The sequence below is a fragment of the Anguilla anguilla genome, chromosome 2 (genome assembly GCF_013347855.1).
Source record: "Anguilla anguilla isolate fAngAng1 chromosome 2, fAngAng1.pri, whole genome shotgun sequence".
Classification (NCBI taxonomy): Eukaryota; Metazoa; Chordata; class Actinopteri; order Anguilliformes; family Anguillidae; genus Anguilla; species Anguilla anguilla.
The window spans coordinates 20439422-20463615 of record NC_049202.1 but is presented as its reverse complement, the minus strand read 5'-3'; the positions used below and the strand labels follow the sequence as shown (position 1 = coordinate 20463615).

The following is a 24194-nucleotide window of genomic DNA, read 5'->3' as shown; positions in this document are numbered from 1 at the left end:
CTTGTTTGAATGTTATTTTATTTTCCTATATTATCTTTTACACTTACGGTTTTCCTTACATACTACTGCTGCAATATCATATTGTATTTTCAATTCTATGCAAATGCATTGGCAATATAAATACATGCTTGTTATGTAAATGAAACACACTGAAATCAAAATTGTGTTATGATATGTCAATGAAACACACTGAAATCAAAACTGTGTTATGATTTATCAATGAAACAAAAATCAAAATTTTGATGAACATTGAGAATGAGAGTTAAAAAGGGAGGAGGCCATGAGCAGACAGCAAAGGAAGAAAGGATGGAAAAAGGAAAGATTGAGAAGAGAAAGAAAAGAGAACAGCTGAAGGACAAAGATGTGAAAGCAGGGAACACAGAGGGAGGGAACTAGAGAGGAGGGAGAGAAGGGTGGATGCCGTGTCTTACATGGTTCAGGGTGGTGCTCGGGGGCAGAGTTTAAGAGCATCATGGCAGTGGCAGCATCGATGTCAGACTCTAAAAGAGGGCAGAACATGAATCATATAGCGAGGTATGACCCAGTGCATGTGTGTGTACGTGCGTGCGTGTGTGAGCATGAACAGGTGCGTTTGATGTTGTAGCTTGTCATGCCTCCTAGTCTGACTTGGCATAGTTTAGGTCAGAGTAATGTCTACTGTGATAACTGGACTTAAATGTGTTCATGGCTATGAATAACTGTACAAAATGAGTATTGTACCTTAACGGAACTGTGTTTTGTAGTTGACCTTAGGTATGAACTTGACCTCCAATGACCTTCGGTATGCACTTATTGTACAAAAGCGTGTACGTAAATGTAATGTAATGTGTGCAAATTTGGGCAGGCACCTTTGTGTGTGTGTGTGTGTGTGTGTGTGTGTGTGTGTGTGTGTGTGTTCAAGAGCAAGTGTGAGGATACGTGTGAGCACATGAATGTACGCTCATGTGTTAGTTAAGGTCTGTGTACGTGTGAAACTCAATTATGTACAAGTGCAAGGAACGCAAAAAGGGAGGGAGAAAAGAGTGAACACTCATCACTCCCCTACACAGCACCCAGGCTTCGGTCACCAAGGTAACGAAACAGCCGAGTCAGAGAGGTACTGCACGGGCACCTACACCGCCCCTCAACCATCACGTAAATAAAGGACCCTCATACAGGGGTTTCCACAAACGAGCCTAGGGAAATGAGGTACGGCAGGGGGCCTTGTTTAAAAGATGGAGCCGCTGTGGGTGTCCTCCTGTTAAAATGGCGGTTTTCGTCATTTAGCCGGGCCCAGCAGACTGGAATCGGTTCCTGACTGCGGCGGCGCAGACCGCGGCCAACGGCCCCGTGGGGCAGCGCGTGACTGGCCGTAGCATCCCTCAGGCGAGGAAGGTTTCGCTCGGTTGGACTGTCCCTGCCTCACGCGACAGAACAGAACCCGGTTCAACCGGGTGACCGCAGTCTGTCTCCTTATACTGCGAGCGGAAGGTACGCGTCTGGCGCAGCGACTGCGCGGCTCAGCCGGCAAACCACACAGTGAGAACAAATAGCGGGGGGAGTGTGCGCCTGTCCGTGCTCTCTCGGTGACTGACGGGAGGACATTGCAGTGATGAAACAGATAAGCAAACATGGCTGGGATTTACTAATCGAGAGAAAAGGACAAAATTATATCGGTAATGAAGACAGGAACCCTACAGTGCTGGATGACCTGATGGCACGGAGGCAGCTACAGTCATTTCAAGAGTCTTTTAGCAGGCGAACGGAGGAAAGGTTACCTTTCACAGAGCAGCACTGGTCACGCAGGAGGAGGTGGTGCGGAGGTGAGGAGGCACTGCAAGGGAGAGATGCATAAAGTGCATGTCAGTAAACTACATATTCTTTCTGTTAAAACTTCCACAAATGTTGACCGGCTTCACGTTCTACTTTTTCACCATTCGTATTCTGTGTCACCGCCAAGTCTGACGGTGATGTGATTAAACACATTTTTTTAGGATGCAAAAACATGACAAATATAGCCTCTGAATTTGAATGAGGAAAAAGAGGGAGAGAAAAGAAGAGAGGGCAAGAGATAGATTCAGGGAAAGAGGGAGAAAACTGAGGGAAGGGAAAAATAACAGAGAGAGAGAGACACAAATCATGAATGGAAATTAGCAATAGATTAATTCCACACAGACATTAGGAAGTATTTTTTTTAACACAGAGTAGTCACTGCATGGAATAGCTTGCCAGGTCATGTAGTAGAGGCAGAAACTCTGGGGGATTTCAAGACCAGGCAGGATTGATATGGTGCTAGATACAATCTAGTTTGTGCGTAACCTGAGCACTAGGTACACTTCAGTGGTAAGAAAATGGCAAGCATTGTTGGTCTGAATGGCCTGTTCTTGTCATTATGTTATGCTGTGTTATGTAAAATGGACAGAGAGCGAGAGAGCTCTGTGAAGCATGGGTGAGCGGGGAGAGTAAAAGTGTACCCTAGTGCACTCCAGTGGTTAAGGCAGGACTTGCACAGCAGTGACTGCTGTAGGACAGTCAAACAGCAGCCTTTAGCAGTGTCCCAGCACCTCAGCATCCCTTGGAGTGACAGGGGGAGGGGTGAGGGGGGGGGGGGAGGAGGCACTCACCTGAGCGGGGAGGAAGGGGGCGTGCCGAAGGCCTGGCCAGTGGGCAGGTGCTGCTTCTTCAGGGCCTGCAGCAGGTTGGGCCGGTACTTGGGGTCCACGCACCAGAGAGAGCCCTTGCCACTCACCTGTGAAAGGGGAGGGGACAGGAGGAAAGGGGAGGGGACCACGGCTGTCACTTCAGGTTCCCATTTCCACTCAATATTTTTTTATTTATTTAACCTTTATTTACCCAGGGTAGGTTCGCTGAGCACGGATGCTCTTTTGCAGCAACGCCCTGCTTCACACTCATACACATTCACACCTTGGAGCTGTCCGGTACAACCACAATCCTCTATTGTTGGCCACTGAGAAGCTCCACTGGAGGGAGAGAACATTTTTTAGCCAATTAAATCAGGGGATGATTAGGTGGCAAGTTTTTGCGAGGGCCAGATCTGGGATTTTAGCCAGGACACCGGAGAACCCGCTACTCTTTGCGAATAGTGTCCAACACAGTGAGTCAGGACCTCGGTTTAATGTCATATCCGAAAGACGGCATCTCCTACAGCACAGTGTCCCCGTCACTGCACTGGGACATTGGGGTTTATTTGACCAGAGGGAAGATTGCCCCCTGCTGGCCCACCAACACCACTTCCAGCAGCAACTCAGTATTCCCTGGTGGTCTCCCATCCAAGTACTAACAAAGCCCACACTTGCTTAGCTTCAGCCAGTCGGCAGGAGCAGAGTGCATGGTGGTATGGCTGCTGGCAATACCGTTGGTCCACGCGGTCAAACGCACAGCACAATGGGACGCACCAATGCAAAGTCATCATTGAAATATCATAGTGCACAGTGGATGTGATGAAGAGGATGTGTATAGTATGTTTTATGGCAAAATTTGTGAAGTGTGTTAATCTGGTGATGCTTCCCGTGTCTCCATCCACAGACTGCACTCCAATGACATGTTTCCACTCAATCATCTGAAAGCCTTCTCTGCCACACTTTTCTGTACAATAATATATTGTATTGTAATGGACATAAAACAATCACCACCTGGCTTAATTTTAAGGAGATGGCGAGGGACAGACTGTTTAGTGAATGTACGTGGCAAGCAGGTGGCTTTATATAATTTAACAAAACACTAATTGCCACAATGTTAAAAACAAAGAACAGATGCGATGCATTATGCGTTTGTAGCTGGAGGCCAATTTCCTATACCTGTCCCCAGGTAGGCACCTGTGGACAGGTGTAGCGTCACACAGTCTCCCTCCATACTCGTCACGTCAGCAGCAGATGAGCCTTCATGCTATGCCCTCTCTAAAACTTAACTCACTGAAGTCTTTCCGTTTTACGTATTGTATGCACAAAGCTTCTTTTCTGTGCAGCGTGGTGATGCGGTACTCTGCGTGAGTTATCCATGTGTGTGCATGTGTACGTGCATGGATGCAAATGGGCACATGGATGTGTAAGCATATAAGTATGTGCGTATGTGTGTGTGAAGTGCATGTGTATGTGTACATATATACGTGTGTGTGTGCGCGCGCGTGTGTGTGTGTGAGTGGGTGTGTGTGTTAGTGTGTGCGTGGTTGTTCACATATTATGTGCATGTATGTGCGTGCATGCCTGTGTGTGAGTGTGCCTGCGTGTGAGCATGCATATGTGTGTATGTACACATGCATGTTGATGTGTTTTGACTGTGTGAGAGGAGCCGTTTCCAGCCCTTTGTCTCCAGCTCAGTCCTGGAGGGGGGAGGAGAGGGGGGGGGAGGGGGGGTAATATAACCTTGACTCAGATTACCAGCCAGCTCACAAACAGGAAGGAGGAAACGTCACCATGGAAACAGAAACCAGACTGTGCCTTCTGAAACCAGAGCTGGGCTCAAAGCAGATAGAAAATCTCACTGAGCAATGGCTGGGCCCTACACTTACCCTACACCCTACTCCCTAAACTATACTTTTACCCCGCACACTACACCCTAGCATGCACACTGCACCCTAAACCCTAAAATACAGAACTTAACTGGACCTTACACGTTACTGTACACAGCATGAACCCCAGCCTTGCATATTTATAATGCAGCTTGCATCCTGCACCCCAAAATACAGATTACTTAAACACAATCAAAACAAATTATTTTAAGACACACCGCCAGTGATATCGACAGCTATTGTTTCAAAAGTAACAAACATTTTAGAAGTTGTTTCAATGGTTTCTGGGATATCCAATTTGGGACTTGCATTGAAAGGAAATATGGACAAATGCTGCCTTTACAGCTGCCTTGTGATAGCAAGTCACAGCTCTGTCTTCTTATACCATACATACACTGAACCAAACACTACACACAGTCACACATGGTACTGACACTTTCCCCAGTGCATTTGTGTGTGTGTGTCTGTGTCAGTGTCAGTGTGTCTGCCTGAGTACAACTTCCTGAGTATGCATACATGCCTTTTGGTGACCTTGAACTAATTCCTCTCTCATCACAAGATGGTCGTATGCACACACACACACACACACACACACACGCACACACAGGCACGCACAAACATACACAAACACACACATGCATACACACATGCACACGAAAGACACACAGTGAGCGACATATACATACACATCTATGACACACACCTGAGACACAATCCCGAGAGACATAGCCAAGACACACGCGTACACACACACACATATTCTTGACACCCGCGATGCATATGCAAGCAGGCTTCGGCGTGTGAATACCCTTACGTGTATGCATGACTCATACACACATGTATGGCTGTGCATGAGTTTGCCTTAGCCGGTTCTTCTGTCAGGTAAAAATGATCTAAGTTCATGAAATTTAAATCCTTTCACATCTCGACGATCTGGTTGGAATAAATAAATAAATAAATAAACAAATAAATATAGTGTAGGGCCTAAATAATGGCTGTGGTTACACAAAAGGGTTACTCAAGTTAATGTGAATCTCAAGAATGCGGCTAAACTCACAAAACATTCAATTTCAAGTCAGCAGCAGCCCACTTCCGTGTCATGAAGTATGACTGAGAATGAAAGGGAGGTGTCAGATAAGGTGGTGCGTGGCTATCACAGTCCTAATGTTATTTTCTGAATGCCGTAAAGGGGCTGTTCCTACACTGTCAAAATTTGACACGCTTGAATAGGCCTAAAGCTTGATATGATCAGAAAACTGTTGTTTTATTGTCTTGTTGTTAAAAGCATTACAATGCACTGCAGGTTAAATTTATGCATTGGCAATGGTCCATGTAGGCTTATTTGATGTACTGGAAATTGTAATTTGTAGCCTATTTTCCAAGAAAAGATGATTCATTTTTATTCAAAGTATAAAATGTATCAATGAGCAACTAATGAACTAATTATTTTTCTCTTCTTTTTTTACCTAATTCACCCTGTTGTGGTGAATTAGGCAAGTTACACATATGTAATTATCTGGTGCAGCAGTGGTTTGATTCCCGGGTGGGATGTTGTACTCTTCAGCAAGGTACTGAACCTGCATTGCTTCAGTTTATATCCAGCCGTATAAATGGATACAATGTAAATGCTACGTAAATTAACCTGAGTAAGTCGCTCTGGATAAGTCTGATAAATACCTGAAATGTAATCTGTACAATACTTTATGTATTAAAAAATTCAAGATTATATACATGTATGTTGCTATGTATCGTTGAACCATTGAGCACAATTTAATAATAGGTATGGCTAGAATTTTAATAATTTGTCCAACAAACTTAAATTCTTCCAAATAACATCTGCTGGCAAAAAAACAGAAAAACATCCTAGCATGAACTCTGGTGTGGTGAATTTTGGAGTAGGGTGAGTTTAGGTTTAGTTTATGAGTTTGAGAGTGCCTGGCTGCAGGGAAGTATGCTTCAGAGTCTTGTGTGTGTGTGTGTGTGTGTGTCAGATGGGCATGTACAGTGTATTTCTTGTGCGTGCCTGCCTCAGTAATGTGTCTTTCAAGTGTGTATTTCAAGTGTGTCCCCTTCAACCACAAACAGGCCATCACCTTGCCTAGGCTCTTGTCCACCTTGCGGAAGCACTTGTTGAGGGACAGGTTGTGGCGCACTGAATTCTTCCAGCCAGTGGGGGCACTAGCGAAGTAGGGGAAGTGCTCCAAGATCCAGCCGTAGATGTCCTTGACAGGCAGGGACTTGCGAGGTGACTGCTCAATGGCCATGTAGATAAGCAGGGAGAAGGAGAAGGGCGGTTTGGACTTGAGAGGGTCCTTCTCCCGGCTCCGCCCACGGGGGAGCGAGGCGGACGAGAGGGATGAGGAGGAGGGGGAGTCCGAGGAGGAGAGGGAGGAGCAGAGGGCGTGGGGCAAGCCTCCCTCTCCCTCGATGTCGAAGAGGGGGCTGCCGCTGGGTGGAGCCTCGGGACCCCCCAGCGTGAAGTTCTGCAGCAGGTTCTCGTGGAGCCAGTTCAGGTTGGTGAGCTCCTCATCCTCAGCCCCGCCTTCGGGTCCGCCCACCATCCCGCCCACCCCGTCCAGGCTGGTGGCCCTGGGGCTGGCGGCGCTCTCTGCTTCGGGCAGGGTCCCCGCCCCCAACAGGGCCCTCAGCCCCGTCCGCTCCGCCCGGGGCCCAGGGGTTTCTGCTTTCTTGTCTGGAGACATCCCAATTATAGGACCCATCGCACCTGGGGGGTCTGCAGGGGAGGACCAACAGAAAAAGTTCAAATAATAACATCTTTGTCAGAGTAATCTTTCATTTCCCCCACACTGGACTACTGGATATAACAGTCTGTTTTTTTTAGATATCTCCATCACATTCTCTCTCTCCCGCTTTCTGTTTATATCCTCTTCCCATCTCCTTCACTCCCTAGCTTTCTCACTTCTCTTCAGTATGAGTGTGTGTGCAGGTTCCCCGAGTGTTAGTTAAGGGTTGTGTGCATATCTGCTTGTCCTTAAATGGTGGAAAATCAATTCTCCCTTGGAGAGCACCAGTCCCATTAATTAATTAATTAATTTGCTTTTCAATTGTACTGAGATACACTCAAGGGTTGGCAAGAGGACCTCCAAGGAGGATGTCTAATTATCACATAGCCGCTAGAGTTCAGAAATGGGGAATTCTCACATGGCAGGCCAACACAACAAAAAACATGCAGGGACAACAGATTTGAGACAATGGAGAGTGAAGATGACTGCAGCCTTCATTTTTTTAATTGTATGCTAAATGTTAATTATGCAAATAGTTCAACTATAATTACCGAAGCAGTCATACCGCCATATTCTTTTACCAGTTTATCCAGTGTGCGAGCTAGACAACATGGAGACGAGAGGAGAAATCTGTGGCAGATAAATACAAAATAAAAAAGAAACACGTTTGATGCGTTTTTTTAGTCGCACCCAATGGAATGGACACTGCATCACATTGCAATGCATTCAGAGGATGTAATGGATAAAGCTAGTGTATTTGTTCCAGTGGTTGTAAAGGATAAAGCCAGTGCATTCAGTAAAGTGGATATAATGGATAAACCCAGTGCATTCAGTAAAGTGGATATAATGGATAAACCCAGTGCATTCAGTACAGTGGATATAATGGATAAAGCCAGTGCATTCCGTACAGTGGATGTAATGGATAAAGCCAGTGCATTCAGTACAGTGGATGTAGTGGATAAAGTTGGTGCAGTAGGTGCAGTTGATTCACTCGGTGCAGAGCACACATTCACTGCAGTAGTCATAGTACATGCAGTGGATGCGGTGGATGCAGCTGGTGCAGCAGATGCAGGTCAACATGTGCAATTAATCTGGGTCAAACTGGGGTCACATCCCAGGACAGATGGGCTCTGTTACACAACACAGTGAGGCAGAGGGGTCAGACATTTTCAATCCCTCAAACGCAGAATGCAGATTTTACTTCCTGCAATGAATGTCTGCAAAACAAACTCACTGAAGCCTATGGAAGTTCGGAAAGTTCTGGGGAAACTACACTTCAGGAAGGAGAAGAAGGGGGAGACTGCCAGGTAGGTAGATCTGAATGAATGTTGAACCTTTAGCACAGCATGACCTGGCAGACAGGGGTAAGCCATCCTCAAAAATCACACAAAAGAACCAGAAGGGAAAAGTGAGGATCTTCTGCCTTAACACTGCGCACATCCATAAAACCGCACAAAGACGGACTCCTGAATGGCTGTACGTGTGCGGTTGTGAGTGTGTGTGTGTGCAGGTGTGTATGTGTTTGTATGTGTGTGTGTGTGTGTGTTTGTGAGAGAGAGACCAACCTGTGCAATATGCAGTGCCTCTGTCACCCTCCCACTGTCTCTCTCTCCATTCTGAAAAGAAACCCACTCTTAAAGCCATCTTCACCCGAGAAGGCTACCAAAAGCAAGCAGTCAAATCACCCCATAACCGCAGAGAAAACGCTGAAAGTTTGGACGCGGCGTAGTACTGAAAAGCAATTCTAAACTGGAAATAAGAGCCGGCAGGGGGTCTGTGCGTGTGTGTGCACGCGCTCCTTGACGTTGTTCGGGAGAGCCGCGATTGGCCTATGCGGCGCGCAGTCGCCAGGAGTCAGCACACAAAGCTCTCCTCTCCGATTCCCTGTCTCTCTAGCTGAGTTTTCTATTGTGAGGGAAATCTGCCGCAAAAAATTGTGTGCGTGGGGGGGGGGGAGAAAGGGGGGAGTGGTAAAAATCCCGGGAACAAAACGTCAGAGGATGCCGTCAGCCCTCGCCCGCCTCGCGGACAGACTACCCACTTCACGGGACGGAGTGCCCTGCCTCCCATTCAACCCGAGTGCCGCTGCTTTGGCTCAAAAGTGGGCGGGCCCGAAAAGAGAAGAGGCGCTCATTATCTCCAGTTAGCAGCATGAGGCTAATGAGCTCTGGGCAGAGAGCCCATTTCCTCTCATATCCTCAGCGCGGAGAGTCTTAAGTACCGCACTCAGTTCCACTCAAGCACCCAGGTTACCCATTATATAACACCCATCCTGTACTTAACTGTACTTAACCAGCCTCCATCACTGCAAGCCATCGGAGCGCTCCATTTTCCTCGACGAGAACTTTATCATTTGCGATTTAAGCAAATTATAACACTAACAATAAATCACAGTTCATTCGTAGGTAATCATAGCAATTGGGATTATATGACAAGTGAGAAATGCCAGGAATAAAACTGAACGTCAAAAAGAGAAAGAAGTCAAAGCAAATGAAGAAAGGAGAAATCGCTCATTATAAAATCTCAATGAAACTACTCTGTGGATGGCAGTGGCTTGGAAGATGACACCTGTAGACCTGCTGACTGGAAACCAATACTCTGGACATGACATGGAATGATACAGGACATGTAAGGTTCCTTCTGTCAACTCTGTCAAACATATTACTGCTTCTAAGACCAATTATGCTTATTATGCATTGACAGAGGAAAGGAGACAGTGACTGGCAGGCAGAGAACGAGAGGGAGGAGCTAAAATGCAAAGAGAAATTAACCCTTTCTCCACCAAACTGCCTTACTATGTCCACCACACTGCCACTCTCACCACTCAGTTAGCGCTGCTTCGTTTAGCACCAAAGGATGATGAGATCAATCCATCCGACTGCTCGGAGCGTTAATATCGTTAAGCAGCGGACCGCCCCCGGCATCCGCCGAACCCCGCGGGCGTGGCTTTGGCGGGCGAGCTCGGGAGGCACGACGGGTCGACCCGCGTCCCTCCCGCCGTAATTAACACCGACAGCTCCCCGGCGCCCTCGGCGGCCTCCCGCCTCGCGTCACACGGACTGGCGGACCGGCTAATGGCCCCCGACGCTTAACGGATTGCTGGGGGAATCAGCAGAGACCACTCAACAGGGAGGTCACCTACCATCACTGCAAACAAAATGTTAAAACTAATAATGATAATCACACAGTTCTAAAAAAAAAATAATAATAATGATAAAACTTTCCCCCAATCAGTATTGCCCACAGCAGCCTCCCTGTGCCGGAAAGTTCCAGAAGCCTTTTTGACAGTGACAAATGGGGCCGACCGGGGCTTGTAAATGTGAATAGGATCCTTAGTATCACTGCAGGCAATGTGTGAAAGTCACGTGCCACAACTGCACTCCAAGTTACAAAGACTTTTGTTGTTTTCTATTTTTTTTTTTTCCCCCACCATGGGTCACATTAGACATCCCAAGCTTCTTAAATGCTCTCATAAGACAGAATTTAGCTGCTGCCATTATCCAGGAGGTGGTCATTAATATATCAAAGAACTTTGCCAATAGTACACTGCATTACTTAGAACCAGTTCTGAATCTGGCCTCTAATGAGACTTCCCGGTCATTCTCTTCCTTTTCACTCGGGGGTTTTGGGGTGAGGTGGTAAATCTAAAGATAAATCCCCAATACTAAACAACCACACCTGCACAATTGAAATGTCTTGAGCAGCCGAAGCACAAGGACCCGACCAACTACCCCCCACCCCCCCGCCCAAAAGATATTTGCGTGCAGATTAAATGTGGAACACCTGGCACTGCAAACTCGCTAACAAGTCGGTTTAACCAAATCTCCCGTTTCCAAGCGCGACTCTGAACTGCACGTGTGCAGAAGGGCCCGGGGGGCGTGGCGGTCATGCAGAGCAGTGCACAGTCTTCTGTGACCTCCAGCCCATGCTAAGCCCCACGCTTAAAGCTTTGAGGATAAAAACATGCACTGTACCCATACAGGAATGATGGATGCATGTATTAAAATTATCTTTAAATATTTAACAGGTAAATTAACAGATAAATACAAATACAGTTTTTGGTAAATACAAATTATTGGCCATGGTCATTTTCTAAGTCTCACTTAATGCGTCTTCTTTCCTGCCATTTGGGAAAAACTAAGCAGAATGCGGTACGAATGCAAATTCAGAAGCATAGGGTGTTTGTTTCGTGATTAATCTGCCCCATGATGAGTGGCAGGAAAAACAGAAAAGAACACCCCAAAATAAAACGAGAAAGCAACCCACAGCCCAGAAATCGCCATGATCCCGAAGGCTTTGTGGGGGTGTGTGGTGATGATGTCATAGAGACGGATGACAAGAGCACAGCAAGAGCGGTGCTCCATGTACATACACATACACACACACACACACACGTACACACGCACGCGCGCACACACACGCACACAAACATGCATAGATCCTTTCTACCACTGGCAAGTTGCCGTGACAACGAGAACCCCACGCTGACAGTGACTGAAAGCGCAAAACAGCAAGTGAAAAAGGAAGTGTCGGCAACAACCACCACAGATTCTGTAATAGGGAGCCAGAGGAAACCAGCCCACCCCCCCACAGGCACATAAAACCTGTTAATACACGCATCACAGCAACATATTAACAGCACCCATTTAACACACAGTCGCAGTAGTCTTAAGGGATACTCAATTATTAAATGAGAGAGAAAAAAGAACGCGGGAGACAGAAACCAGGTCCTGAGACACAAAATAAATTCCAACACCTTTGTCCACCTTCAACCCACCTGACAGACAGGTGAGTTCTCAGAAAAGGTGGGATCACGATTGAAAATCCCTCAAATGAAAATTCTGTCACACTGTATTAGTGAAAGTATAAGAACTTAAGATGTTTTCTGCTACTGTCAAAACTTAGGTGACATTTTGAACATAAAAACTGGAGCAACCATTGGAGCTCCCTCAAGTTAGTTGCTCATATTCCTTCATTCTTTTAAAGATACAATTACGGCAGAATTTTTGAACATGAAAATGAAGATGAGCATATCCCTAGGAGGGCTTTTAGGGACAGAAAAAATACAAAATATTTCTAAAAAACTTTTTCCTCCCCTGTCTAAATAGGGCTTTTAGAATGATCCATGTGTTATGTTTTCTCCCCCTGAGTAAATTAACTGTTTTTGCAGAGTAGTGAACAATTTGGTTAGCAAGCAAACTAAAATTGATCCGTTGTTATGGTAACCAGGTGCAAATCGTCCTCGTGACTCAATTTTGCCAACAGTGTAGCCATGAAATAAAATTTTTATGAAAAGCATTTTTATGCAACATGCTTCAGTATACTCCTTGGCTTCGGGCATGGACACTCAAATTTGGGCCTCGAATCCAAAACTGGCTCTGGCTTTATTTTCCTCCAGGTAATTAACAATTAGTGCTACTGATTGGCCAGACTGCATTCACACCTCACTCCCAGGTAAAAGGAGGGTGGAAAACAGCAGTTCTTGGACCGTGTGCGTGTCAGTGAGCTTTCCATTGAATGACAATTCACATACAGTACCTGTCAGTAATTACGTCTTTCACAAACAGACATTGTCCCAAAATTGGCAATTGGCCAATTTTATTGGTCATTACTTTAACTGTCTAATTAGAATCAATATTCTAACCATCTACTGAGAAAAGTATTTTTTTAAATCATTTTTGATATACACAATTTGTGGGTCAAGAAACTGCAACATGACTTAAAACCAGGTTTTGGTTGGTCATAACGCAGTCGCTTTCAGCTATGTCAAAATCGCAATACGCCGATAATTACCATGAACACACATCATTTTAAGACCAACACACCAAAATGGGTTGCAAGGTCATTTGCTATTTTAACAGTGTAGGCGCTTGATGGGAAAATGACAACTGCGTCGATCTGAAACTAGCAAAGACCCTGGCATTTGGCTTATCACCACATTGCGCAAGGCCAAAATGCAGCCCAAGACGCTTTGTGCAAGTGGGCACAGGTTTTGTCATACCACCTGCCGGTGTCAACCACAACTTTTTACTTGCACCAGACCTCTGCAAGACATGAACTACCTCCATTGAAGCAGGCAGACCATTTGTTGATGTCAAGCTGGAAAAAGTCAACATACCCTAAAACACCTATAATGTGCTACAGCATTTCACCTTAACTATGTGTTGGCCCAGTCATGCAGTGTGTCATGCAGGCCAACCTTTCCATATTTCTTTATGTTTACAAACTGGCTCACCTGTCAAACATGCACAAAGTCATGTGTACAGACACGCCCACACACAAACACAAGCCAATAACTTGGCAGAAAATGTATTTATTCATCCATTTCACTGGAGGGAATTCTGATTATTTTTGCATGCACATCAGAGGTAATTAACTAGCTGCGTTAAGAAACATCTGTCACATCTTCCAGTCTTTCAAATGAGCCATTAAACCCAGGTCCTGACTCAGTTGGGGTCATTAAGGATTCCATCACCATGGGCAAGATTGCGGTGCAGTTTGTGGGACAGACGACTGTCCAGTGACGACACTTTCTGTACTGAGATCACATCTCTATATGAAAGTCGCTCTGCAATTCCCCTTGGGTGAATAAAGATGAACAGCTCACCAAAAAATATTTCATCATAGGTATTGCAAAGAGCGGGGCAGAGCGGGGCACTGGTATAACCTGTCCATTACTTGGGGGCTGGTTCCCCCAAGCAGTGGCCACATCCTCATCAGCATTACGTACAATGGGGGCAGCAGCACCTCCCACTGGTCAGTTCAAAATATGCGGCCTTCAATCATTCAGAGGGAGAGGAGGGGCAGAGGCGAAAGAGATGGAAAGATTATGGGGGCAGTGAAGCCTATGGGTTGAGATGCTGTTCTTGGGAGTCACAGTTTTTTTTAGGTGGAGGGTCGGTGTTGTTAATGTTAAGGACATGAGGGTAGGGGTTCTCTCATTATTTAGGGGAAAGGGTCATGGGTGCTCTTGTTAGCACAGGGGGGTCCCACCACAGCCACAAAATTAAATTCATTAACAGGCCACACATGCTCATTGCAATCTCGGAGCGGCCGCCTATATTCGATTACTCCAGTGTCGGGTAACCAAGACAACTAAGGCACTATGTTCTCTCGGGGACTCATCCTGCCTCCAGGTCTAAGCAAGAGAGAAAGAAGGATGGTTAAGGAGAGCAGGACAGGAAAGGAAAAGGCGGCAGGGGCCATAACAGGAGTGAAGGGTGGGATTGGGCAGAATCCAGATTTTCACTATCATACAATCCTCAAAAAACATGAGGTATATTATGAGCCATATTTACCATATTAATGAATGAATGAATACATTATTGGCTGGTCTGTGTGAATACTTGCTATAAAATACCTCATCTTACCACAGGGCGGCATGACACTTATCCTATGATGCTTAAGCCCAAGCTTGTTTGAGAGTTAGGGCTGAAAGAATACATCAACTATGCTCCTTCGTAATAGCCACACGTTTATTCTACAGTTTGTAATTATTCATGCATGTGTACTGACGGGTATTTTACCACAGCGACTCAAGTGCAGGATGGCAATGTTTCACCTGGCAATCGAAAAGGCACCCCTAAGGGTCACGCAGTACCCTAACTACTACATCACATGTCCAGTCATTGTGCCTGGGGATTTGAAACTCAGGACCACAGCCAAGCGGGCTCAAACAACTTATCCCCGAGTAAAAATCCCGCCACCTTCACACCCTTTTCACATTCATTTTTTTAGAGCGAGGGTATAATTTTCACAGCTCATACAGACACAAAACAAAAAAACACAGCACACGAAACAGAAAACAAACCGAAAGCTGGCAGTGCATCACACGGGGCTATTGAGCAGACCTCACGGGAAGTGAATCAACCGAAATCAACCAAACCAGCCCGGAAACTGCGGCACACCCCGGCACAGCCAGGGGTTAACCCATACCAGCTCCCTAACAGCGCTGCCCATAGCAACCATTCCAAGAAGCATCTTTCACAGAGCTTATTCTCTCGATGAATGAATGACCCCCTCTCTCTCTCTCTCTCACACACACATACTCTTTCTCCCTCTATGTGTCATTAATAGACTCTCTGTGCATCTCACACTGGAATCATGCAGCTGCCTTGACTTTATCATTTTATTATTTTAATGATCTGTTGCACAACTACATGAAAAATGCCAGGGTAACAAAATCTCTCAGTAACAAATAAAAAAATAATAATTTTAAAACGTGACATGATGACTCGCATGAGCCAAATATCTTTTCACATGAAAGGAGCTACACAGTTTAGACACCGTGTTTTGCTGGTAGAGCTGGAACCAGTTGAACATAACTGAACACGAGCAAACACAGCTCAACAAAACTGGACACCTGAGCACAGCTGAACACAGTGCAACAGAATTAGATACAACTGAACACAGCTGAATACAACTAAACATGGGTGACTCAAACCTTTCCATGCCCATGGTCAAAATAAATAAATAAATAAATAACATTTCCCAAAGTCAAAAGGCAGGGCTTTTTGTAGGAGCAAGTCATAACCCATGTGCACATGGTACACATGCCTTTCTTTAAGGTCAGCAATTTACACATTTAACCTTTTGCAAACAAGCAGAGAGTAAACACTCTCATATAGGCCTACATAGTTACACACAAACATTGGCATGTACGCGCGCGCGCGCACACACACACACACACACACACACACGCAGAGGCTATATATAGGACCAGCATATCTCTCTCGCACTATGGCATACGCCTTGCCAGCATGAGCAGGAGAGACAAACTCACCAGATGGTTCCAGTGACAGCCCGCCCTGTCCTCCACACACCAGTGAAACAGACAGGTTCCATTGCTTTTTTTTTAATGAACTATCTCTATCATCAGCTCTATTTCCATAGTTTGAGAGTATATGTTATTACATACCCTACTAAATAAAAATTCACTCAAACTGAACAATTATATTTAATTTCAGGTAGTTAGATGGAAGGGGGGGGGGGGGGATGTTATTTCTGCCACAAGTATGTTTTCCTATTTCCTACCATTGTTGCAAAAATGAAAACAAATGACACTGTTGCTAATGTAATGAACCTAATTAATTTCTCATGTCACCTTTGCCAATGGGCCTAATCACCCTGCTATGCAAGGTTATGGGCGGGGGGGTCTGGGAGTGCTTGGATTTGGGCTGCAATATGAATAAGGGGGATATTTTAAGTAATAAATTAGGCTACACAATGTACACTCACTTATAGCATAACTTCCCCAAGCAGATAGCTAATATCAGCTGTGTGTATTTCATGTGGGTCACAAAACTAGTGCAAGTCAAAAAAGTGTACAGAGGGAAAGGTTGCACACAATCCCGTTTTCTTTAAAATGAAACCAAAAAACAAAGCAACCATTGAGCTCACTGGTTGTAATAGACACAGAGCTCTACAGTGTCCCATTTTAAGCATTTGCTCCTGAAAACTGATTTGTGCTAACTGTAAAAACAATTTAGGAGCACACCTACTGATTGGGATACTCCTACATTTTTCAACTTAGAAGCACATGTGCTCCTTGGAAAAAATGGTAACTGAGACATTAGGTGACTCCCAACAAAATAAATAAATATAGATAATTTATATACACAGGCAGACACAGTAAAATATTTGACAGTGCATAATGGTCCAGGCCAGGGTGTCAAACAGCAGTCCTGGAGGGCCACAGTCTTTGCTGTTTTTTGAGATTTCCTTTCCATCAGCAGCCAATGTAGGCCTTGGAGTGCAGACTCATTACCTAATCAATTACTTAAGCACTTACATGCAGGAACCCATCAGAAACCAGGAGACACAGCAGACCTCCAGGATTTGAATTTAGTATCCCTGGTGTATATCCTCCAGTTCACAGTATGCTTGCAGAATGCAGACAGACACAAAAATGCTGCGATCTGGCATGCTAGTGTGGAACCTGTCATTTACTGGAAGGATTCATTTTTTTCCTGACGTCTGATCTGCTTCAGAAGACCAGCATAGCAATATGCAGAAATGAAAATAAGCACCTATTAAACGTTGCCAAATAAGCAGTGCGACTTCGGCCAGGTAGGGCTTATAATCAAAACACTGCACACAACACCGTTCCCTTGCCTTCTCTATAAGGGACACGTGGGTGGAAGGCTCAACTGGCTGGTTTATCTGTATTATTTCACACACGGTCAAAGGGCGGCTTGCACGCGTGCGTGCCTTCAGTCAGTGGTGTTGGAACGAAAACACACTCCCCAGCACCAGAAATAAAGCATGTGCCCGTCGGAGCGGAACGACGGCTAGCCCTTTCGCTTGCTCAGCTATGCGCTGACCTGACCACGTGTCAATGTCACTCAACGATCTAATCCACGAGATTCACCGGAAATAATGCGCAAACGTAGACTCTTAATCAGACATTATACACACAATGTTAATATTTACACAGATTATAAAACACAGCGCTGTATTAAAAAGTAAGAAGTGCTCAATTTCCGTGAAGACAACAAGCGGATAAAAAATAAGATCCCACCCCTTCTCACTCATGTTACATAGTTGCCCTACATTCTCGCCACAAAATAGCCCTTTTTCCAACATTAATTTGTAACCGCTGCAACACTGTCATCTCTTGTGTTAGTCATTGATGACGGTCAGCGCAGTTATAGGCTACTCTAAGGTGACACACCAGCAATTACGAACAAATAAGTTCTCCCTCAAAGAAAAATAGTTTCCAAAATGCAATGTCTTGAGCATACAAAATTAATTCCTATTTATCAAAAACCGTATGCTTGTAGCCTACTTTATCACCGTCTGATGTGGCTAAGAAGTCTGTCCAACCGAACGGAAAATAAAATCGTGAATCCATATTACCGTTCGAGAACCGCATACCGATGTAGGCTACAGCACAGCGAACTGCTAGCCAGTCAGTAAATCACACCACATACCACTGCGAAAGAAAATGTGTCAAAACACTTCCTGAAATGTTAGCTATCAAGAACCTCGTCAAACACACAAGTGTATAATTTCTGTTAATAATACTAGGTGCGCCTGTCAATATGTTTACATTGATGGGTCATATATTTTGCAAATCAGAAAAAATAAACGCACATAACACAAACGGACACATGGAAGTTAAACCACATGGACGAAAAGAATAATATATTTTAAAACGAAGTATCTTAGCTAGTCCAAAAAGTAGTAACGGTCATTGTGCACTACCATTCCAGTGCATGCGTTCTAAAAATAATAAAAGGGAAGTGATCGTTGGCTCGTCACGTTTCCCCTTAAATGCATCACTTTATTACAGAATACTTAAAGCAGAAACCATTCCAAAACATTGTTATTTGAGTACAAACTGCTAAGGATACTTTTTATGTACTTACATTCATGCATGCTGTGCCAGTTTAGCAAAACAGTTGAGACTGTGTACAGTGTGTTCGTATAGATGCCTGTCTCTCGCGCACTGTCAGAGATTAGCGGCTGCCTCCTCCATCCACGCAGCGCAGAGATCACACGGCACGGCAACGCTACCAAACCCCCTGCCGTCGCCAAGCAACAAGGCCACTTTAACCAATCCCACCCCTCCACCCCTCCCCTCCCCTCCCTTCTACTCTCGACATATCATGACAACTGCCGCAGCGCAAGTTGCACTTTGAGCTACGTAACTGCGCCTCCCGTGAACGCCATTTTGGCTCCAATGAAACGAGTTCACTTTTTAGCACAACAGCGCTTCAGATTTTGATACGCGAACGTATCCATTTAACACTGTAAACATATTTTCAAACCATGACAGTTGGGAACACTGACCAGAATTGATTTCTTACGTTCTGTCACATTCTTCATGTAGTTGAGCTGTTCACAAATAAATATGATCGAAGGCAAATACCTAGTACTCAAAGCACTGCGAGTCTCTAGTTGCACTCCGGATTTCGCCCTTCATTACAGACGGAGGGAGGCAGTTCAGAACTTCCACTTGCGTGGCAGAATGTTGGCCAATCAAAACGGGAAGGATTATTAGTATGTGCGTCATTTTCACGGGGGACTCCTGCAGGCAGCTCCACTGTCAGACCTTGACTTGTCATAGACAGAGTTGGTTATCCCAACTATGCAGACAGTTTCTGCCCAAATTAACCAATTTACTACTGGACCCAACAGTGTAAACTGCTAGGCACTTAAAGCTTAACATTTTTGCACAGGCATGGTCAATTATGTTATAAATAACCCAGAGCAGTATGTCTGTACACTCTCAAAAATGATGTGTTAAAATCCAACACACTTTTTGTGTTACTACTTTTGTGTTACTTTCAACACATTTTCTGCCAAAGTTACTACTTTTGTGTTACAAATATACAATTTATGTGCTGCAGAGGGAGACTTTTTAACACTGTGTCGAAAGTAACAGAAAATGTGTTGTCATAAACAAGACATAGAGGGGTGTTCAAAATTAAATGTTATGTACAGTGTAGTTTTGTGTAAATGCTGTTCCATGTTGTCAAGTATGCAATTTATGTTTATCGATTGAGAACTTCAAATGTCTGGTTTGTAGCACAGATTTTCAAGTCAATGCTGCACCCAGAGATATTTTCTTGCTTCATTCACTCTCCACCCTGGAGACCTGTGATTGTGATAAATCCATCAAGGGCAAAGCATTCGCCTCCTTCATTTCTGTGTGTTCACACCAAACTGCTACTCTCCACAGTGTGGGGACACCAAGTTGTGTAAAGAATACAAGCTCCTAGCTGTGACGCCCAATTTCATAGCTATGCTTGGCCTTTCTCTTCAAACTTAAGATGAAACACTGAAACACAAAGCGATGTGTTTATAGACCTATGTTTTTGTTTGTTTTTTGGATGTGGTTTTGCCCATTTAAATGACAGCTGCTGTTCAACCACAATGGCATTTCCCACAGATTACACATACCAGGAGAATCCCGGACGGAAAAAGCCAAAAGTCCAGAGGAAAGTGGAAACCCCAGTCAGCCCCCTGCAGTGCCAGGAGAACGCTATTCATTACCTTGCAGTTGCACAATTGCCAGCTTGCTTTTGGCATTCTCCATGGAATCAGACCTCCTTTTGAAGCCATCGATATCCACTGTGAAAATTGTGGCTTTGAGTCTCTGTGGGAAAGTCTGTGTTGCTTTGCTGCAGGTTTGTGTCCTTCCAGAGTTGACAGCATCCTCTGTTCTTTCTATGGCTACAGTCTCATTGCGACTACATTTCTCAAATTCCCTCCTGTGCAGAATAATTAGGAAAAAAATTATTTAAACAATAAGCTGCTCGCAGAAGTTAAATATACAGTGCCCTCCAAAATTATCCACATACATAATTAAGGCAATTAAAAATTAATAAGTTTAAAACCATGTGAATAGTGATAAACCTGCCTGGAAGAGGGCAACATTTGTATCTTGCCCCCGTGCACAGTGAGGCAAATTGTTTTGGAGGCAAAGGAAAATTGAAGGGTCACAGTTAAAGATATAAAAAACTTGGCTGCATCTTGGGAAAGCAAAGTCGCCAAATGTACCATCAGAGACCAATCTCCATTCCAATTGTCTTTTTCAATGGCTTGCCAGAATTTTTTTTAAACCTCTATTGAGGACAATCAACAAAAATAAGTGTCTGGAGTTTACTAAATGGCAGTTGTAGCTTTGATTGGAATTGGCTGTTATGGTCAGATAAGAGCAAAGGTGAGTTTTAGCAGTAGGTTTTGGCATTCGAAGAAGGATGCTTATTTTAACATTTTTTTTACAGTGAACTATGGTGGTGGATTCTTGATGTTATGGGGTTATTTTGCATCTACTGGTCCAGGAGGGCTTGTTAAGTCATTAACATCAGCAATTACCAAGACAATTTGGCAAAAAATTTGGTTCACTCTTCCAGTAAGCGCAATCCTGGCCCCACATGAATATTTCGGCAGACAACGATCACAAGAATATACTGAAATCAAACAAAAGATGGTTAACAGACAACAAAACAAATTATTTTGCAATGACCGTCTCAGGCTCTAGGTTTTAACTCAGTTAAAATCTTGTGGTTTGAAATGAAGAGGGCAGTCTACAAGCAAAGACTGGATGATCTTGAAAGATTCTGTACAGAGAAATGGTCAGAAATCCACCCCAACATGTTTATCATCCACTCATAAAACATTATGATAGACCACTCAGTAGTGTTACCTTGTGGATTGAGGGTGTGCAGTCTTGAAATCAGGGACGTGAACATTTGTAACACTTTTTTCTTTTTTGGGGGAGGGGGGGGCAGAGGGGGTGCCGGGGATAAATGTATAATTCAAAAAAATATTTAAATATTATGATTATTATTTATAATAATTATGAAATAGAACACTTTCCACATTTCATAATTAAAATACAGGTCAGTACTAATTATTGTGTTCAGTATTTGTTGTTCATCTCAATCAAGACTGAAATATATTGGAGAGTACTACATATATATATTCATTCGTCATTTTATCGTGATTACATTTATAAGCATGGCATTAAATATTACAAGCTTTGCAGTGCACTTGTACCAAAACAAGAGAAAATCTCACCCTTTCGGTTCTCCCAGGGGTGTCAAGACACTGGAAGCCTTGTACTTGCATGCATTTCTTTTGAAAATATGGGGATTGTTTTTCCTCTCTCCATTCACAAAATGGCAGCTGCAAACTCTTGATCCAGGATTGGGATCTTTGTCCTCGCGTCTAAGACACAGTTGATGTAGAACAAAGTTGGCGACATTTCTTGACCAAACGGGTACCGGTATATTCACATCTGTAATACAGTTAGCCGGGTGCACACTATGACTCTACAGCAGGTTGAAATTTTGTTTAAAATTTTGAATAAAATATATAACTGCAGTGGGTATTAACAGTTACTGTAGGCATAACCATACAGCTAGGATGACATGTGGTGAATGAAGAAGTCACATACTACAAAAGCAAACAAAGGTGGGTGGAAAGAAAAGTGTAGGCTACGCAAGTAAGATATCTTGCTATTTAATGGAACTATAACACGCTATAGCTTTCTAATACAGCAAAATGTGTTCTTTGCTAGACAACAGGCTGTAACAAAAGCATGACCTTATGGTTCAGTGAAATGCATATATGACAGTTTGACACAAACAAAGAAAGGAGCTTGCCAAGTTGGGAGAACAAAGCAGTATGCATCAAAAGAGCTATCACTGACTGCAATAACAAAAGAGCTATCATTAACAACAGGACCAATGTTGGCTCTTATTGAATACCTAAATTGGTAGGCCTACTTATAGATAATTAACTCTTAAGAATACTTAGAGACATCATTGCATGTATACACATGCATGCCGTGTCAGTTTTTTCAAAATATCTGAGTATGTGCATGGCGCGTAACAGCCTATACGCCTTTTTCAAACTATGAGAGATCTGCGGCTGCTTTCTCCATCCAGGCTGCGCGGAGACCACATCGCATGACAACGCCTACCGTCGCCAAGGTAACAGAGCCACTTTAGCCAATCACAACCCCCGCCTTCCATTCTTGTACCTAATCTGACAAATTGTTGTGGCGCAGATGCGCTTTAAAACTAGGTAACTCAGTCCCTCGTGAATACGATTTTGGTTCGAGTGATTCTAGTTCACTTTGAGAATGAGCGCAGCTTGAGCAAGTTGAAGACACATTCCACTGACTTCTTTATTGGCGATGTGATTTTAAATTAGACTGTCTCCGTATAGTTATTAATAGCATTCATTTTTATGAGGTAGCACTAGCCAACACGTAGCCTACTTAATGCACTCCAGACTGTGTAAATTCAGTCACCACAAAAAGAGGTAAGCATAGCAAGAAAAAGGTAGCATGCATGTAAAGAACTATCAATGTGGACCTGCTTTTGCAATCCCTTTTTCTCTTTTATTCGTTTTCGTGTTGTTTTCAGCGACAAGTTGGTAATTAACAGCATCCATCCGTAAAGGATGCTGACGGAATCTACAGTCTGCTGGTGCACCGTACAAAATATACAGGAGCACATACCTACACAGTTTGGCCCAAATGCTGAAAAGCTCCACATCTTTCGGGAAACGGAAGAACTTGCAGGTATCCCTTTCGGATTGGTGGTTGCAGTCGGGAACGAAACACTGACCCATGGTGCTGTGCGTTTCGAGATTTGAAATGCAGTTGCAACTACAGTGTGTAACCAGCGAAAGCAGCAAACGTTTTGTGTAGATCCGTGGTGTTCGTTACCTGGCGACGTGACGTCACTCTGTATCATTGAGATTTTTGGGGATTCTGTTCGCGCTTCTCTGAATAAACTGCCGTCTCGCACACTATCTTGGTATTGAACTAGTTTTGGTCACGCGCTGTCCTTTTCGTCTCTGTATCGGTATTCTCCTGTATCTGAACATTGAGCAGCAGCCAACATCATTCTTAACTCCCTTCTCCTAGCAAGAGATGTCAGCACACGAAACACTTGTATATTCCTGTGTATGCATATGCACACACGTATGTATGTACATACATGCAAGCACGAGCAAGTATGCAAATATAAACACGATGATTGGGTTTTCCCATGGGCGTGTCAGGCGTACTAAAGCTTCAGAATTAGATCGAGGCTACATTCCTAAAAACATATGTTATTAACAACGCATAACTTGTCTTTTTTTCATGTCTCGTTAAGGACAACACATCATGTGTTATTTTCAATTCAGTCTGTAAAAAGTCTTACTTAGTTACACATAAATTGTATATTTGTAGCACAAAAATAGTAACTTTGACACAAAATGTGTTGAAAGTAACACAAAAATAGTATGACACAAAATGCATTTTGGATGTTAACACTTCTTTTCTAGGAGTGTACAGAATGTCTTACCTCCCAAGGAAATAGGTGAACTAATATTCATTTTTCATGTGTGTGCTAAGAGAATGGTGGTGCATAATTCCCCCTGACATTGATGGTGGGGTAGTGGAGCCAGCAAATCACAAAAAAAGGAAAATGAGG

The 24194-nt window shown here is 44.0% G+C and overlaps 1 protein-coding gene and 1 long non-coding RNA gene across 17 annotated transcripts in view; one reads left to right on the top strand and one right to left on the bottom strand.

The window, feature by feature from the left end:
- The window catches only part of foxn2b (forkhead box N2b), a 29941-nt gene extending 6500 nt beyond the window's left edge, over nucleotides 1-23441 (bottom strand). Inside the window, exons 1-8 of one of the 16 annotated variants that reach the window (XM_035405922.1) lie at nucleotides 23235-23439; nucleotides 21781-22000; nucleotides 20251-20468; nucleotides 8817-8867; nucleotides 6601-7241; nucleotides 2604-2728; nucleotides 1758-1813; nucleotides 432-500 (exon numbers count right to left, since the gene is read on the bottom strand). In XM_035405922.1, the coding sequence (XP_035261813.1) occupies nucleotides 432-500; nucleotides 1758-1813; nucleotides 2604-2728; nucleotides 6601-7241; nucleotides 8817-8867; nucleotides 20251-20468; nucleotides 21781-22000; nucleotides 23235-23343 (1489 nt within the window). In that variant the 5' untranslated portion in view covers nucleotides 23344-23439. Of the gene's footprint in view, nucleotides 1-431; nucleotides 501-1757; nucleotides 1814-2603; nucleotides 2729-6600; nucleotides 7242-7802; nucleotides 7826-8485; nucleotides 8782-8816; nucleotides 8868-18108; nucleotides 18601-18620; nucleotides 18801-19044; nucleotides 20221-20250; nucleotides 20469-21780; nucleotides 22001-23230 lie in introns of those variants that run through there. The other 15 variants (XM_035405925.1, XM_035405940.1, XM_035405927.1 and 12 more) reach the window with 15 other exon arrangements.
- LOC118221163 lies at nucleotides 22810-23539 on the top strand. The gene is made up of 2 exons (XR_004764065.1): nucleotides 22810-23031; nucleotides 23136-23539. It is a non-coding gene; the product is annotated as an uncharacterized LOC118221163 (long non-coding RNA).
- The last annotated feature ends 655 nt before the right edge of the window (nucleotides 23540-24194 follow it).